General features: G+C 45.6%; 1 protein-coding gene across 2 annotated transcripts in view; it reads left to right on the top strand.

Annotated features, from left to right (window-relative positions):
- The window catches only part of vps13c (vacuolar protein sorting 13 homolog C), a 112,583-nt gene that overhangs the window by 60,156 nt on the left and 34,873 nt on the right, over positions 1–17,554 (top strand). For both annotated transcript variants that reach the window (XM_072379777.1, XM_072379776.1), the window contains 9 exons: positions 995–1,384; positions 9,823–9,927; positions 10,105–10,260; positions 10,494–10,619; positions 10,699–10,832; positions 13,225–13,351; positions 14,081–14,316; positions 16,923–17,067; positions 17,240–17,380. In XM_072379777.1, the coding sequence (XP_072235878.1) occupies positions 995–1,384; positions 9,823–9,927; positions 10,105–10,260; positions 10,494–10,619; positions 10,699–10,832; positions 13,225–13,351; positions 14,081–14,316; positions 16,923–17,067; positions 17,240–17,380 (1,560 nt within the window). The remainder of the gene's footprint in view (positions 1–994; positions 1,385–9,822; positions 9,928–10,104; positions 10,261–10,493; positions 10,620–10,698; positions 10,833–13,224; positions 13,352–14,080; positions 14,317–16,922; positions 17,068–17,239; positions 17,381–17,554) is intronic.

Here is a 17,554-nt window from a genome sequence, read left to right as displayed (position 1 = left end):
GACACTGTGTCCTTCAGTGAGACATGGCTTAAGTGGTAGGAAACCGTTCAAAACAGTGTCCATCAGTGTGAAAAGGGAGGAACACATTACTGTACAAGTAAAATGGAGATTTAACATAAAGATAAACAGTATTCTATGAGGAAGGTGAAAAGTCAAGTGAGTAAGAGTGAGGGAACCCGCTGATGTACTTTTTATTTGGGTCCAGTATAAGATGTACAAGTATATAGATGCAAGTATTTTATAAATGTATATTCTATACTTGTATAAAATGTGCGAACGGGAGCGATTCAAAGACATGTGATATTCCTGCTCTCCTCCAAAGATCTGCCTTAAACCAGTCAGTGGAAAGATTTCAGGCATGTCTCTCGCTTGGAGGCTCATAGCTCAAATTCTTTAAGGCTTTGCTAGTCACATTGGCTGAAAGAGGACAAATGTACCTACGTTTTGATGTAAGAGGAGTTTGTTTGAAGATTTTTTTTAATGCATTTTTTTCATTTCAGAAAAAGTTGAAAAGGTATCAGTGTGTCACATGACCCTTTGATCTCTCTACTCTAACTGCTCCCCATAGAAATACATTAAAAACCAGGAAGGAGCATAAAACCTTGGTTTTTTTAAACTGTGATATTTCAAATTTGGCTAAATATTTTAAAAAGATGACACGATTGGTAAAAGCTCAATGTCTTGTGACCCGTTTAACGTTTGAATGGTGTCTCTTGCTGAAAGTATGCTGAAGTAGTTTTTTTTAAATACTTTTTGAAGGATTTTAAAGATTTTACATTAATTTAAATTATGGGGAAATTAGCATGAAAAGCCTAATATTTATTAGTATACCTGTAGTATACCTAGCTATTTATAGTATAAAAATTAGAAATACCAAGTATGTGGAACGAATTAAGCGTTTAAAACGGGCGGAATAATAAAGTGAAACAGTGTTTACCTGTTCTCTGACACAATCCGCTCTGCATTTTACTGCATTTTACTCTTCTTTCCTCAGAGCTCAGCAGATTCCTATGAGCTTCAGGAGGGCTGCGCGTCAGACCTGCTGAACGCTCGCTTCGCAGGTGAGGTCATGTCACTGGTGCTGATCCAATATCAGGGCCGCGACTGGCACGGACACATTCAGATCAAACAGGAGCTGCCGGAGTTCTTCGCTCTGCGTCTCACCTGCGAATCGGACACCAGCATGACGGTGGACTTGAACGTTCACGTGACCCGGACGGCCAGCCGCCTGCTGCTGTCGCTGTTCAGCCCGTACTGGATCATCAACAAGACATCCAGAGTGCTGCAGTACCGGGCCGAGGATGTCAGCGTCAAACACCCGGCCGACTACAGAGACATCATCCTGTTCTCCTTCAGGAATAAGAACCTGTTCAGTAAGAGCAAGGTGAGACACACCTGGACAGGTGCGACCTGATCAGACTCACAGCCATTTTCAGAGTCTACTTTTCTTTCTGCGTCATGTCTCAAGATATTTAATTTTGTCTTATTAAGTTTTAGTTTAAGCATTTTGTGCTTTGTGTCCACATTTGTTGTACTTTAATTTTTAAGTTCAGATGTTGACTGAAATTCAATGCATCAGTGTTGGAGAAAAGTCTGACCTTTGCAGCCTCTTATGGACCTGATAACTGCAGGAAGAACAGTTTCCAGCTCAGAGAGGGACACAGTGGGACTGAACTGTGAAATATTTCTGAAGAGATAAAAACAATTCAATTCAATTCAGTTTTATTTATATAGCCCCAGATTACGACAAATGTCATCTGAAGGCACTTAAATAATAAAGTCCAATTCAAGCCAATTGGAATTCAATTAATTGTAATCATAATCTGCAATAATGAAATCCAATTAATTAATTTTCAAAATAACCCAATTTATTCATATGGAGCCAATTCAAAAACAATATCCAAGCTAAGGAAACCAACAGATTGTACCGAAACTTGTCTTCAGTTCAATCTCCCGTCCTGAAGGCTCTGCCTCCCTTTCTGCTTTTAGGGGCCTGATAACTGAAGGCTCTGCCTCCCATTCTGCTTTTAGGGGCCTGATAACTGAAGGCTCTGCCTCCCATTCTGCTTTTAGGGGCCTGATAACTGAAGGCTCTGCCTCCCATTCTGCTTTTAGGGGCCTGATAACTGAAGGCTCTGCCTCCCATTCTGCTTTTAGGGGCCTGATAACTGAAGGCTCTGCCTCCCTTTCTGCTTTTAGGGGCCTGATAACTGAAGGCTCTGCCTCCCATTCTGCTTTTAGGGGCCTGATAACTGAAGGCTCTGCCTCCCATTCTGCTTTTAGGGGCCTGATAACTGAAGGCTCTGCCTCCCATTCTGCTTTTAGGGGCCTGATAACTGAAGGCTCTGCCTCCCTTTCTGCTTTTAGGGGCCTGATAACTGAAGGCTCTGCCTCCCATTCTGCTTTTAGGGGCCTGATAACTGAAGGCTCTGCCTCCCATTCTGCTTTTAGGGGCCTGATAACTGAAGGCTCTGCCTCCCATTCTGCTTTTAGGGGCCTGATAACTGAAGGCTCTGCCTCCCATTCTGCTTTTAGGGGCCTGATAACTGAAGGCTCTGCCTCCCATTCTGCTTTTAGGGGCCTGATAACTGAAGGCTCTGCCTCCCATTCTGCTTTTAGGGGCCTGATAACTGAAGGCTCTGCCTCCCATTCTGCTCTTAGGGGCCTGATAACTGAAGGCTCTGCCTCCCATTCTGCTTTTAGAAACTCTGGGAACCACAAGGAAACCTGCAGCCTGAGAGCAAAGTGCTCTGTTGGGGAAATATCCAACTGTGAGATCTTTAAGATGTGATGGAGCTCGGTCATTAAGAGCTTTATATGTGAGGAGAAGAAGCTTAAATTCTATCCTGAATCTAACAGGGAGCCAATGAAGAGAAGCTAAAACTGGAGAAACATGATCTCTGCTGTTAGATCTCATCAGAACTCTGGCTGCAGGGTTTTGGATCAGCTGGAGGCTTTTCAGAGAATCTGTGGGACAGAACAATAATAAGGAATTACAGTAGTTCAGTCCTGAAGGAACAGATGCATGGAGCCGTTTCTCTGCATCACCCTGAGACAGGATGGTCCTGATTTTAATGATATTACGAAGGTGAAAGAAGGCAGAAACCTGTTTTATATGAGAGTCAGAGGACAGATCCTGGTCAGAAATAACTCCAATGTTCCTCAGTGTAGGACCAGAAGCCAAAGAAATACCATCTAGAGTAACTATATAACTAGACAATTTCTCCCTGAAGCGCTCAGGTCCAAAGAGAACAACTTCAGTTTTGTCTGAATTTAGAAGCAGACAGTTCTGAGTCATCCAGGTCTTTATGTCTTTAAGACAGGCTTGTAGTCTGACCAACCTCTTGGTTTCATCTGGTTTCATAGATAAGTACAGCTGAGTATCATCAGCATAACAATGGAACTTTATGCCATGCTGTCTGATAATGTTACCTAATGGAAGCATGTATAAAGTAAAAAGAATGGGTCCAAGCACAGAACCCTGAGGAACTCCATGAGTTACTCTGGTGTGTGAGGAAATTTCTTCATTCTTCAAGAACAAACTGGAATCTATCAGATAAATATGACTTAAACCAGCCTAATGCAGTTCCTTTAATCCCAATAACATGTTCAGGTGCTGTTTCTGTGCTATGATGCACTCTGAATCCTGACTGAAACTCTTCAAACAGATTATTTCTATGTAAATGATCACAAAGTTGAACTGCAACTATTTTTTCAAGAACTTTAGACAAAAAAGGGAGATTGGATATAGGTCGATAATTAGCCAACACTTCTGAATCAAGAGTAGGTTTTTTAAGTAAAGGTTTAATTACAGCAACCTTAAAAGTCTGAGGAACATATCCTATCAACAAAGACAGATTGATCAAATCCAATATGGAAGTATCAATTAAGGGGAAAACCTCCTTGAACAGTCTGGTTGGGATTGGGTCTAACATACAAGTTGATGGTTTAGAAGAGACTATTGCTGTTGTTAGCTCAGAAAGATCAACTGGGCAGAAGCTGTCTGAATACAATTCAGGTTAGAAAGATACTTCTAAAGCTGCTCTACTTGATGATACATCAGTGATAATAATGGGAAGGATTCCATTAATCTTCTCTCTGATAGAAACAATTTTATTGATGAAGAATCTCATGAAATCATCACTGCTGAGAGTTAAAGGAATACATGGCTCAACAGAGCTCGGACTCTTTGTCAGCCTGGCAACAGCGCTGAAGAGGAACCTGGGATTATTCTTATTCTCTTCTATCAATAATGAATAATACGCAGTTCTAGCTTTACGAAGTGCTTTCTTATACGTTATTAAACTATCTTTCCAGACTAATTGAGACTCTTCTAAATCAGAGGAACGCCACTGTCTCTCCAGCTTTCTTCAGTCTGCTTTAAAGCAGCTGTGAATTATACCAAGGAGCCGACCTCTTCTGACTGATTACCTTCCTTTTCAGAGGGGCAACATTGTCCAGTGTTGTACGCATTGAAGCTATAGTGCTGTCAACAAGAGAGTCAAGTTCTACTGGAGTAAAGTTTAGGCAGCCGTCCTCTGTCATATCTGCACATGGCAGTGAAGAAAAGGATGATGAAATCAACTCTTTAAATCTGGTTACAGCATTCTTTGACAGACACCTTCTATATGTAGAATTCTTCTCAGAAACCGTGTAGTCAAGTAATGTAAATTCAAAAGTTATTAAAAAATGGTCAGACAAGACAGGATTTTGATATATTTTGATACAAAAGTAAGAAAAAAAGAGAAATTAAAAAAATGAATAACACGAAGAGCTAACAAAACAGCACACAATGTTCGAAAAAGGAGTGGGAAGAAGTATAATACTTTTTTAATTTCCCACCCCTTTTTAACTGCTCTTCAGTTTGTAACTACGCAGATATCCTAACTGCAGAATACACCTATATACATATATACCAAATATGCACTTCATAAATTTCTATATAAATATATAATTACCTAAATTAAATATATACTACATACATATCCCTGTGAATATAAATATATATACAAACTATCCCCATGAATAATTACATGCCATATACTAAGTTAGTTACAATATAACAATCAACCCTGTTCTATTTAAAGATTTATCCCTCATCATCCTCCATTAACATACTTCCTCTTCCATGGACTCATCTAAACAGATTTTTTTGTACCTTTTTTAAACAGATTTATATTTGCACGTTGTTTTATTTCTGTCGCCAGACTATTCCACAACGTCAACCCACAGCTCGATACGCACATGCTTTTCATATTTGCTTATGGACACACACTTCTACTGACATGCAGATAAGCAGTACAGCCCCCTAATCACGTCCCACGCCTTCAAGTTGTTTTTGCGTTTTTGTGAAGCGAGCTAATGTTTGCTTATGTTTTGAGCTCTATGTTGGATGGTGAGCTGATGTTTGCTTATGTTTTGAGCTCTATGCTGGATGGTGAGCTAATGTTTGCTTATGTTTTGAGCTCTATGCTGGATGGTGAGCTAATGTTTGCTTATGTTTTGAGCTCTATGCTGGATGGTGAGCTAATGTTTGCTTATGTTTTGAGCTCTATGCTGGATGGTGAGCTAATGTTTGCTTATGTTTTGAGCTCTATGTTGGATGGTGAGCTAATGTTTGCTTATGTTTTGAGCTCTATGCTGGATGGTGAGCTGATGTTTGCTTATGTTTTGAGCTCTATGCTGGATGGTGAGCTGATGTTTGCTTATGTTTTGAGCTCTATGCTGGATGGTGAGCTAATGTTTGCTTATGTTTTGAGCTCTATGTTGGATGGTGAGCTAATGTTTGCTTATGTTTTGAGCTCTATGCTGGATGGTGAGCTAATGTTTGCTTATGTTTTGAGCTCTATGCTGGATGGTGAGCTAATGTTTGCTTATGTTTTGAGCTCTATGCTGGATGGTGAGCTGATGTTTGCTTATGTTTTGAGCTCTATGCTGGATGGTGAGCTAATGTTTGCTTATGTTTTGAGCTCTATGCTGGATGGTGAGCTGATGTTTGCTTATGTTTTGAGCTCTATGCTGGATGGTGAGCTAATGTTTGCTTATGTTTTGAGCTCTATGCTGGATGGTGAGCTGATGTTTGCTTATGTTTTGAGCTCTATGCTGGATGGTGAGCTGATGTTTGCTTATGTTTTGAGCTCTATGTTGGATGGTGAGCTGATGTTTGCTTATGTTTTGAGCTCTATGCTGGATGGTGAGCTGATGTTTGCTTATGTTTTGAGCTCTATGCTGGATGGTGAGCTAATGTTTGCTTATGTTTTGAGCTCTATGCTGGATGGTGAGCTGATGTTTGCTTATGTTTTGAGCTCTATGTTGGATGGTGAGCTAATGTTTGCTTATGTTTTGAGCTCTATGTTGGATGGTGAGCTGATGTTTGCTTATGTTTTGAGCTCTATGCTGGATGGTGAGCTGATGTTTGCTTATGTTTTGAGCTCTATGCTGGATGGTGAGCTAATGTTTGCTTATGTTTTGAGCTCTATGCTGGATGGTGAGCTAATGTTTGCTTATGTTTTGAGCTCTATGCTGGATGGTGAGCTGATGTTTGCTTATGTTTTGAGCTCTATGCTGGATGGTGAGCTAATGTTTGCTTATGTTTTGAGCTCTATGCTGGATGGTGAGCTAATGTTTGCTTATGTTTTGAGCTCTATGCTGGATGGTGAGCTAATGTTTGCTTATGTTTTGAGCTCTATGTTGGATGGTGAGCTAATGTATGCTTATGTTTTGAGCTCTATGTTGGATGGTGAGCTAATGTTTGCTTATGTTTTGAGCTCTATGCTGGATGGTGAGCTAATGTTTGCTTATGTTTTGAGCTCTATGCTGGATGGTGAGCTGATGTTTGCTTATGTTTTGAGCTCTATGCTGGATGGTGAGCTGATGTTTGCTTATGTTTTGAGCTCTATGTTGGATGGTGAGCTAATGTTTGCTTATGTTTTGAGCTCTATGTTGGATGGTGAGCTAATGTTTGCTTATGTTTTGAGCTCTATGCTGGATGGTGAGCTGATGTTTGCTTATGTTTTGAGCTCTATGTTGGATGGTGAGCTGATGTTTGCTTATGTTTTGAGCTCTATGCTGGATGGTGAGCTGATGTTTGCTTATGTTTTGAGCTCTATGTTGGATGGTGAGCTAATGTTTGCTTATGTTTTGAGCTCTATGCTGGATGGTGAGCTAATGTTTGCTTATGTTTTGAGCTCTATGCTGGATGGTGAGCTAATGTTTGCTTATGTTTTGAGCTCTATGTTGGATGGTGAGCTAATGTTTGCTTATGTTTTGAGCTCTATGTTGGATGGTGAGCTGATGTTTGCTTATGTTTTGAGCTCTATGCTGGATGGTGAGCTAATGTTTGCTTATGTTTTGAGCTCTATGTTGGATGGTGAGCTGATGTTTGCTTATGTTTTGAGCTCTATGCTGGATGGTGAGCTAATGTTTGCTTATGTTTTGAGCTCTATGCTGGATGGTGAGCTAATGTTTGCTTATGTTTTGAGCTCTATGTTGGATGGTGAGCTGATGTTTGCTTATGTTTTGAGCTCTATGCTGGATGGTGAGCTAATGTTTGCTTATGTTTTGAGCTCTATGCTGGATGGTGAGCTAATGTTTGCTTATGTTTTGAGCTCTATGCTGGATGGTGAGCTGATGTTTGCTTATGTTTTGAGCTCTATGCTGGATGGTGAGCTAATGTTTGCTTATGTTTTGAGCTCTATGCTGGATGGTGAGCTAATGTTTGCTTATGTTTTGAGCTCTATGTTGGATGGTGAGCTGATGTTTGCTTATGTTTTGAGCTCTATGTTGGATGGTGAGCTAATGTTTGCTTATGTTTTGAGCTCTATGCTGGATGGTGAGCTAATGTTTGCTTATGTTTTGAGCTCTATGCTGGATGGTGAGCTGATGTTTGCTTATGTTTTGAGCTCTATGCTGGATGGTGAGCTAATGTTTGCTTATGTTTTGAGCTCTATGCTGGATGGTGAGCTAATGTTTGCTTATGTTTTGAGCTCTATGTTGGATGGTGAGCTGATGTTTGCTTATGTTTTGAGCTCTATGTTGGATGGTGAGCTAATGTTTGCTTATGTTTTGAGCTCTATGCTGGATGGTGAGCTAATGTTTGCTTATGTTTTGAGCTCTATGTTGGATGGTGAGCTGATGTTTGCTTATGTTTTGAGCTCTATGCTGGATGGTGAGCTAATGTTTGCTTATGTTTTGAGCTCTATGTTGGATGGTGAGCTGATGTTTGCTTATGTTTTGAGCTCTATGCTGGATGGTGAGCTGATGTTTGCTTATGTTTTGAGCTCTATGCTGGATGGTGAGCTAATGTTTGCTTATGTTTTGAGCTCTATGCTGGATGGTGAGCTAATGTTTGCTTATGTTTTGAGCTCTATGCTGGATGGTGAGCTAATGTTTGCTTATGTTTTGAGCTCTATGCTGGATGGTGAGCTAATGTTTGCTTATGTTTTGAGCTCTATGCTGGATGGTGAGCTAATGTTTGCTTATGTTTTGAGCTCTATGTTGGATGGTGAGCTGATGTTTGCTTATGTTTTGAGCTCTATGCTGGATGGTGAGCTGATGTTTGCTTATGTTTTGAGCTCTATGCTGGATGGTGAGCTAATGTTTGCTTATGTTTTGAGCTCTATGTTGGATGGTGAGCTGATGTTTGCTTATGTTTTGAGCTCTATGTTGGATGGTGAGCTGATGTTTGCTTATGTTTTGAGCTCTATGCTGGATGGTGAGCTAATGTTTGCTTATGTTTTGAGCTCTATGTTGGATGGTGAGCTGATGTTTGCTTATGTTTTGAGCTCTATGCTGGATGGTGAGCTGATGTTTGCTTATGTTTTGAGCTCTATGTTGGATGGTGAGCTAATGTTTGCTTATGTTTTGAGCTCTATGCTGGATGGTGAGCTAATGTTTGCTTATGTTTTGAGCTCTATGTTGGATGGTGAGCTGATGTTTGCTTATGTTTTGAGCTCTATGCTGGATGGTGAGCTGATGTTTGCTTATGTTTTGAGCTCTATGCTGGATGGTGAGCTAATGTTTGCTTATGTTTTGAGCTCTATGCTGGATGGTGAGCTAATGTTTGCTTATGTTTTGAGCTCTATGTTGGATGGTGAGCTGATGTTTGCTTATGTTTTGAGCTCTATGTTGGATGGTGAGCTGATGTTTGCTTATGTTTTGAGCTCTATGCTGGATGGTGAGCTGATGTTTGCTTATGTTTTGAGCTCTATGCTGGATGGTGAGCTAATGTTTGCTTATGTTTTGAGCTCTATGCTGGATGGTGAGCTAATGTTTGCTTATGTTTTGAGCTCTATGTTGGATGGTGAGCTAATGTTTGCTTATGTTTTGAGCTCTATGTTGGATGGTGAGCTAATGTTTGCTTATGTTTTGAGCTCTATGCTGGATGGTGAGCTAATGTTTGCTTATGTTTTGAGCTCTATGCTGGACGGTGAGCTAATGTTTGCTTATGTTTTGAGCTCTATGCTGGACGGTGAGCTGATGTTTGCTTATGTTTTGAGCTCTATGTTGGATGGTGAGCTAATGTTTGCTTATGTTTTGAGCTCTATGCTGGACGGTGAGCTAATGTTTGCTGTTCTTGATGTTAATGAGTTTTTTCCCAGACCCACATTGTACTCCCTAAGGAGCATAGTCTGGATGTTGTGTTTTTCCCCTCCCCTCTCTCTTTGTTTTCCTCCCTTTTCTCCCCACTCTGTGCAACTCTTTAAAGTTGGCGCATGCATATGCTGCCGGGCTAATTTTTGTTGTACTTGTGTACAATGGCAATAAAGATTTAATTCATTCAAAATGTGCTGGAAATGGATCAAACTGTGTTTTCTGCTGCAGATACAGCTGTGCATCTCCACCAGCTCCTGGTCTGAGGGTTTCTCTCTGGACACGGTGGGAAGTTACGGCTGTGTTCGCTGTCCCGCCAACAGCATGGACTTCTTGGTAACTGCTTTCATTCATGTCATTTTCTTAGACTTTTGTATGCAGATATTAGTTTTTAGATCTTCTCTGGGCTCAGCATGACTCCGTTGTGTTGTGGAGTTTTTGCCTGTGTTTTCGCCCGACAGATGTATTGATGAGACAATGGTCAGCTGGCTTCTGATTGGTGTTTGTGTCCAGGTGGGCGTTTGCATCCAGATGAGCAGCTTTAACCTGACCAGGATCGTCACCATGAGTCCTTTCTACACTCTGGTTAACAAGTCATCCTATGAGCTGGAGGTGGGGGAGCTCATCGGTCAGACCTCCACCAAATGGTACTACATCCCCTCCACCGAGGTGAGTTGGTATCAAACGGCTCCGTCCAAACTGTGGCGGCTGCAGGTAGTCAGAACAGTTTCTAAATCACATCAGTTTCATAAGTTTTCAGAGTTTAATGATAGTTCTTGATGGGGCTGTGCCCACAGTGACAACTACTTCAGAGTTCTGCAGTCGGACCCAAAGACTTAGAGATCAGGAGCTTTTGGACTCGAGCTGGTTTTTGGGATGACGCTGTGGTTGTTGTGTTGCAGTGCCTCCCACTTTGGCCAGAGACCAGCTCAGGGAAGCTGTGTGTCCGTTTGGTTGGGTCAGAATCTGTCTCCAAGTCCTTCTTCTTCAATAGGCAGGACAAAGGCACCCTGCTAAGCCTGGACATGGTGAATACCAGCAGGTCCAATCACATCAGCTGATTCACACGCAGCGTTTCAGAGCATTAACACAGATGTGTTTTTGCAGTGCGGCGGGATCATCGTGGACGTCAATATCTCTGATCACTCCACCATCATCGGCTTCAGTGATTATTATGACGGAGCAGCACCGGCCCTGTTGCTGAACCACACGGCCTGGGTCACCATCAGCTACAAACAGAGGTCAGAGGTCAACACACACAGTTTTATGTTTCGTTCTGTTGATATCGTCCATACTGAGGGTCATCAGATCTGCCCAGTCCCTGTCAGAATGCTCCAGATCACCTTCATTAAGCAGTAAGATGACCTTCAGACAGTTAGCTTCAGATTTAGCTCTTCTTCCACCCCTGATGACCTTGTCACCCAATATAACAATGGTCTTACTAACATTCTCAATTCACTTTCTCCTGTCAAATCCCGCTCTGTTTTCTTTACTCGGTCTGCTCCCTGGTTCACTCCTGATCTCCGTTCCATGAAGTCCAAAAATCGACAGCTTGAAAGACTGTAGGAAATCTGGACCGTTACCCAGCTCAGCTCCCTCTTTACAAGGACTCCCATGCTAAAACACAATATTACAGCGGACTTATCTGCTCAAATGCAGACAACACCAAGACTCTTTTTTTCAGTGTTTAATAGCATTTTTGAACCCCCTGACTCCCGACCCCCCCCCACCTCTACTCCTCTGAAACATGCAATTCTCTCCTCCTGTTTTTCCAATGAGAAGGTCAGCAAAATCCTCCAGCACCTAGGCTCCTCTATCTCTCCCTTCCCCTCCTCTGAACTTCTTCCGCTCTGTCAACCATTTTCCAACTTTGATCTCCCTCATCAGTCTCAGACCTCATCAGCAAGTCCAAGCCTTCTTCTTGTCTTCTTGACCCCCTCCCTACAGGCCTGGTCAAATCCTACCTCCCCTCTCTGCTCCCCCTCATATGAGCCATTATCCACTCCTCACTGTCCACTGGAATTGTTCCCGCATTTTTCACCAACGACCTCCTCATGGCAGCTGACTCCGGTTTCGTCTCCATCCTCCTCTATCTGAGTGCGGCCTTTGACCCCATTTCTCACCCCATCCTCCACAATAGATTCTCCTCCTTCGGCATCATCAGCACCCCCCTGCACTGGTTTCACTCCGACCTCACAGGCTGCACTCAGTTCATACAGCTCAAGTCCTTCTCCTCTCAGCCCTCCCCCGTCACTTCAGGTGTTCCCCAGGGCTCTGTCCTGGGGTCCCTCCTCTTCATCATCTACTTCCTCCCACTTGGCAATATTTTCTGGAAATTTGGTTTTCATTTTCACTGCTTCGCGGATGACACCCAGTTTTATTTGTCCAGTAAACCTGACGCCACTCTCCCTCCCTCCTCCCTCCCCCACTGCCTCTCTGAGATTAAATCTTGGTTCACCTCAAACTTCCTTAAACTCCTCCTTGTTGGCACCAAATCCACCTTATCCAAAGTTAACAGTTTCTCTCTCACCACAGCTCCATAGTGTCCCCCTCCCCCAGGTTAAGAGTCTGGGTGTCATGCTCAGCAGCACACTTTCTTTCCACTCCCACATTAATAACATTACCCGGTCTGCATATTTCCATTTACGCAGCATTAATCGTCTCCGCCCCTCTCTCACTCCTCACACCACTGCTATCCTGGTCCACAGCCTCGTCACCTCCCGCATCGATTATTGCGACTCAGCCTAACCCCCGCCCCTCACAAATCCCTTCATAAGCTTCAACTGGTCCAAAACTCTGCAGCCAGTTACCAGAACCCATTCAAGATCCTTCTCCATACATTCAATGCCATCCACAACCTCGCCCCCTCATATCTGTCTGATCTCTTCTCCATCACCATTCCCTCTCGCTCCCTCAGGTCTTCCTCCTCCCTCCACCTCTTTGTGCCCCATCTCAGCACCATGAGGAGCAGAGCTTTAAGTTGCTCTGCTCCCAAACTCTGGAACTCACTCCAGACATTGAGTCTTTACCCCTCTTCATATCAAAACTCAAAACCCATAAGTTCCAAGGTGCATTCTCCCTCTAGCCTCATTGCCTTGTTTAACTTGTATCATCTTATTTATTGTGTTTTTAATGTGTTGTTAAGTGTCCTTGAGTGTCAAGAAAGGCGCTTTTTTAGAATAAAATGTATTATTATTGTTATTATTATTATTATTTACATGTCAGGCAGTGACCTCAGTCCAGGTTCTGTCCACTTTCATCAGCTGAAAGTCCTTCTGTACGGTCTCAAAGCCACCCCCCAATGCTTCTTCAGGACCAGACAAACTAGGGGTCCTTATTCTTCTTGACAGCTTCCTCCTCACCTGGAGTCCTCCAGCAGGATTTTCAGTAGCCACCACTCGGAGGTGAAGACATCATGACCCACTGGGTGCAGCAGACTCCTCCAGATATACAGCAACTGTTCCCCCACAGATGGACACAGTTCAGAGCTGTTCATGTTTCTCAGATTAAAATCCACCCCACAGCCAGGTGGTGATCACCTGAAAGTTCTGCTCGGTTCTTGCTCTGTTTTCTTTTTCTCATGACTCCTCTTCACTGTAACAGCAACCTAAATGCCTGCTCTTTCTTCCCCAGCGGCTCAGCGGCGGTTTACGAGCTGAAACCCAGTGAGGCCCGGCGGTTTGTGTGGGATGACCCGACAGGAACCCGAACACTCAGCTGGAGCTACATGGACCACTCAGGAGAGCTGGATCTGCTGAAGGTCTGATTCAAACGGAGCCCTTATTCTTTTTCCCGTTGGTAACTGTTACGGCGGAGTCTGGGTGGTGCCGGCCTTCCTGCTTCTTATGGGCTGCACGGTTCGTGTTGCTTGTAGTGTGTTTCTGAGGGTTTTTACCATTGGCTGGTTATTAATGATACATTTGATTAAACTTGTGTGTTCTGCCTTCATTTCATGTTGCAGCCCATTGAGCTGGGTCCAAATGGTGCCTCTGTTCAAACTGCACACCGAATCAACCACTTTTAGATGTGTCTGAAGTCCAAACTGAAACTTCTCGTTCACTGTACAGTAGAAGGAGAGGATGCACGCTCTGATAGGTCTGAAACCAGCAGCTAACAGAGCATGCTAATACTAGCTGGTGCTAGCTGGTGCTAACAATTGCAGCCCGCTGTTAAGATTTTCTGACCCGTGCAGAATTGGACACGTGACTGAATAAAGGGCTCATAAAGATGAAGCTTTCTTTTAGAGACTCTGGGAACCACAAGGAAACCTGCAGCCTGAGAGCAAAGTGCTCTGTTGGGGAAATATCCAACTGTGAGATCTTTAAGATGTGATGGAGCTCGGTCATTAAGAGCTTTATATGTGAGGAGAAGAATCTTAAATTCTATTCTGAATTTAACAGGGAGCCAATGAAGAGAAGCTAAAACTGGAGAAACATGATCTGAGGCCATTTTAGAACTACACCCTCACAGTCTGTCTTTGTCCTTTCAGGATGATGTGGGTCAGTTTGCCTATGACAGCAAGTCTCAGGTCCACTGGGTTTCCTTCCTGGATGGACGCCAGCGAATGTTGCTGTTCACCGAGGACACCGGCATGGTGACAAAGGCCCGGCAGGCCGAGGAGCTCGAACAGATTCAACAGGAAGTGAAGGTGTCACTGCAAAACCTTGGACTGTCGCTCATCAGCAACAGCAGCCAGCAGGAGATCGCTTATATTGGCATCACCAGGTAAGCATCAACAAGTGACTCGAGGAGTGTGACGGGCCTAAAGTTAGTTTCCGAGGTCATGAAGTCGTCTCTCCTTTGAGAGTCGTACAAAGTTTGCAGAGATCACCGGTGAAGTGAGAAAGCACTAATTGAATGATAAACTCACAGGATAAATATCACAAGAAACCCTGGCAAAAAGGATCAATCAGAAGTCTACATCCTAAACTATCTAAGAGTGTATTCAGTTGGATTAACACAAACTCTGCTGTGATGGCTCCCATAGTGCTTAGCGCTGTAACGTGGACCCTGATGTGCACCAAAATGAAAATGTGGCTCACGGTCCAGTTCCAAACAAACTCTCTTATGCTGTCTGTGATGACCCTCCTGTGTTTGAGGGGTTGGTCTGTTCTCTTCTGCCGTTTCTCTTTGGTTTTGCAGGGGTTGATGGGTAGAGCTGTTCAGTCCAATGTTCAGCACCTTTCCCTGCAGTCTTTAAAATAAGCTCACTGACCCTGCTGTGGAGCTCGGCAGGTCCTTCAGGGTCACAGCTCAGGTGTGCCTGTGTCACGGCTCAGGTGTGCCTGTGTCACAGCTCAGGTGTGCCTGTGTCACGGTTCAGGTGTGCTTGTGTCACAGCTCAGGTGTGCCTGTGTCACGGCTCAGGTGTGCCTGTGTCACGGTTCAGGTGTGCTTGTGTCACAGCTCAGGTGTGCCTGTGTCACGGTTCAGGTGTGCCTGTGTCACGGCTCAGGTGTGCCTGTGTCACGGCTCAGGTGTGCCTGTGTCACGGCTCAGGTGTGCCTGTGTCACGGCTCAGGTGTGCCTGTGTCACGGCTCAGGTGTGCCTGTGTCACGGCTCAGGTGTGCCTGTGTCACGGCTCAGGTGTGCCTGTGTCACGGCTCAGGTGTGCCTGTGTCACGGCTCAGGTGTGCCTGTGTCACGGCTCAGGTGTGCCTGTGTCACGGCTCAGGTGTGCCTGTGTCACGGCTCAGGTGTGCCTGTGTCACGGCTCAGGTGTGCCTGTGTCACGGCTCAGGTGTGCCTGTGTCACGGCTCAGGTGTGCCTGTGTCACGGCTCAGGTGTGCCTGTGTCACGGCTCAGGTGTGCCTGTGTCACGGCTCAGGTGTGCCTGTGTCACGGCTCAGGTGTGCCTGTGTCACGGCTCAGGTGTGCCTGTGTCACGGCTCAGGTGTGCCTGTGTCACGGCTCAGGTGTGCCTGTGTCACGGCTCAGGTGTGCCTGTGTCACGGCTCAGGTGTGCCTGTGTCACGGCTCAGGTGTGCCTGTGTCACGGCTCAGGTGTGCCTGTGTCACGGCTCAGGTGTGCCTGTGTCACGGCTCAGGTGTGCCTGTGTCACGGCTCAGGTGTGCCTGTGTCACGGCTCAGGTGTGCCTGTGTCACGGCTCAGGTGTGCCTGTGTCACGGCTCAGGTGTGCCTGTGTCACGGCTCAGGTGTGCCTGTGTCACGGCTCAGGTGTGCCTGTGTCACGGCTCAGGTGTGCCTGTGTCACGGCTCAGGTGTGCCTGTGTCACGGCTCAGGTGTGCCTGTGTCACGGCTCAGGTGTGCCTGTGTCACGGCTCAGGTGTGCCTGTGTCACGGTTCAGGTGTGCCTGTGTCACAGCTCAGGTGTGCCTGTGTCACAGCTCAGGTGTGCTTGTGTCACGGCTCAGGTGTGCCTGTGTCACAGCTCAGGTGTGCTTGTGTCACAGCTCAGGTGTGCCTGTGTCACGGCTCAGGTGTGCCTGTGTCACGGCTCAGGTGTGCCTGTGTCACGGCTCAGGTGTGCCTGTGTCACGGCTCAGGTGTGCTTGTGTCACAGCTCAGGTGTGCTTGTGTCACAGCTCAGGTGTGCCTGTGTCACGGCTCAGGTGTGCCTGTGTCACAGCTCAGGTGTGCCTGTGTCACGGCTCAGGTGTGCCTGTGTCACGGTTCAGGTGTGCCTGTGTCACAGCTCAGGTGTGCCTGTGTCACGGCTCAGGTGTGCCTGTGTCACAGCTCAGGTGTGCCTGTGTCACGGTTCAGGTGTGCCTGTGTCACAGCTCAGGTGTGCCTGTGTCACGGCTCAGGTGTGCCTGTGTCACAGCTCAGGTGTGCCTGTGTCACAGCTCAGGTGTGCCTGTGTCACGGTTCAGGTGTGCCTGTGTCACGGCTCAGGTGTGCCTGTGTCACGGCTCAGGTGTGCCTGTGTCACAGCTCAGGTGTGCTTGTGTCACAGCTCAGGTGTGCCTGTGTCACGGCTCAGGTGTGCCTGTGTCACGGTTCAGGTGTGCCTGTGTCACGGCTCAGGTGTGCCTGTGTCACGGCTCAGGTGTGCCTGTGTCACGGTTCAGGTGTGCCTGTGTCACGGCTCAGGTGTGCCTGTGTCACGGCTCAGGTGTGGCTCAGGTGTGCCTGTGTCACAGCTCAGGTGTGCTTGTGTCACGGTTCAGGTGTGCCTGTGTCACGGCTCAGGTGTGCCTGTGTCACAGCTCAGGTGTGCCTGTGTCACGGCTCAGGTGTGGCTCAGGTGTGCCTGTGTCACGGTTCAGGTGTGCCTGTGTCACGGCTCAGGTGTGGCTCAGGTGTGCCTGTGTCACGGTTCAGGTGTGCCTGTGTCACAGCTCAGGTGTGCTTGTGTCACAGCTCAGGTGTGGTTTGGGAGATGAAGCCGAAGAATCGCTGGAAGCCGTTCAGTCAGAAGAACATCAACCTGCTGGAGAAAACCTACCAGAGTCAGCTGAGTGGAAAGACGGAGGGTGGCTGGGTCAGACTGGAGACCAATGTGGAGGTCAGAGGTCAACATGCATGTTAACAAATACACATACAGACTCACATGTTAAAAACACAGATTAATAATATGGGTTTGAAGGTCTGGAAGGTCGTGGTTTTTATAAATTAGAATCAGATCTGTCTATTGTCCAATGAGTTGAGTCAGAATGTGTGATGTAATCTGTTACCAGGTGAATCTCAGCAGAGCCATCATGATGATGCGTCAACCCTTTTCCTGCCCAGTGAGGAGGAACTTCCTTTCTGGGATCCAGCTGGAGTTAAAGCAGTCGAAGCACCAGCGCAGCCTCAGAGCCCAGCTGCACTGGCTGCAAGTGAGTCTGCACACACACCTCTGCACACACACCTCTGCACACACACCTCTGCACACACACCTCTGCACACACACCTCTGCACACACACCTCTGCACACACACCTCTGCACACACACCTCTGCACACACACCTCTGCACACACACCTCTGCACACACACCTCTGCACACACACCT

This window comes from Leuresthes tenuis, unplaced genomic scaffold (assembly GCF_036924035.1).
Source record: "Leuresthes tenuis unplaced genomic scaffold, fLeuTen1.0.hap1 SCAF_2, whole genome shotgun sequence".
Classification (NCBI taxonomy): domain Eukaryota; kingdom Metazoa; phylum Chordata; class Actinopteri; order Atheriniformes; family Atherinopsidae; genus Leuresthes; species Leuresthes tenuis.
Note: the sequence above shows the minus strand (reverse complement) of the source record. Positions and strands in the feature narration are given on the sequence as shown.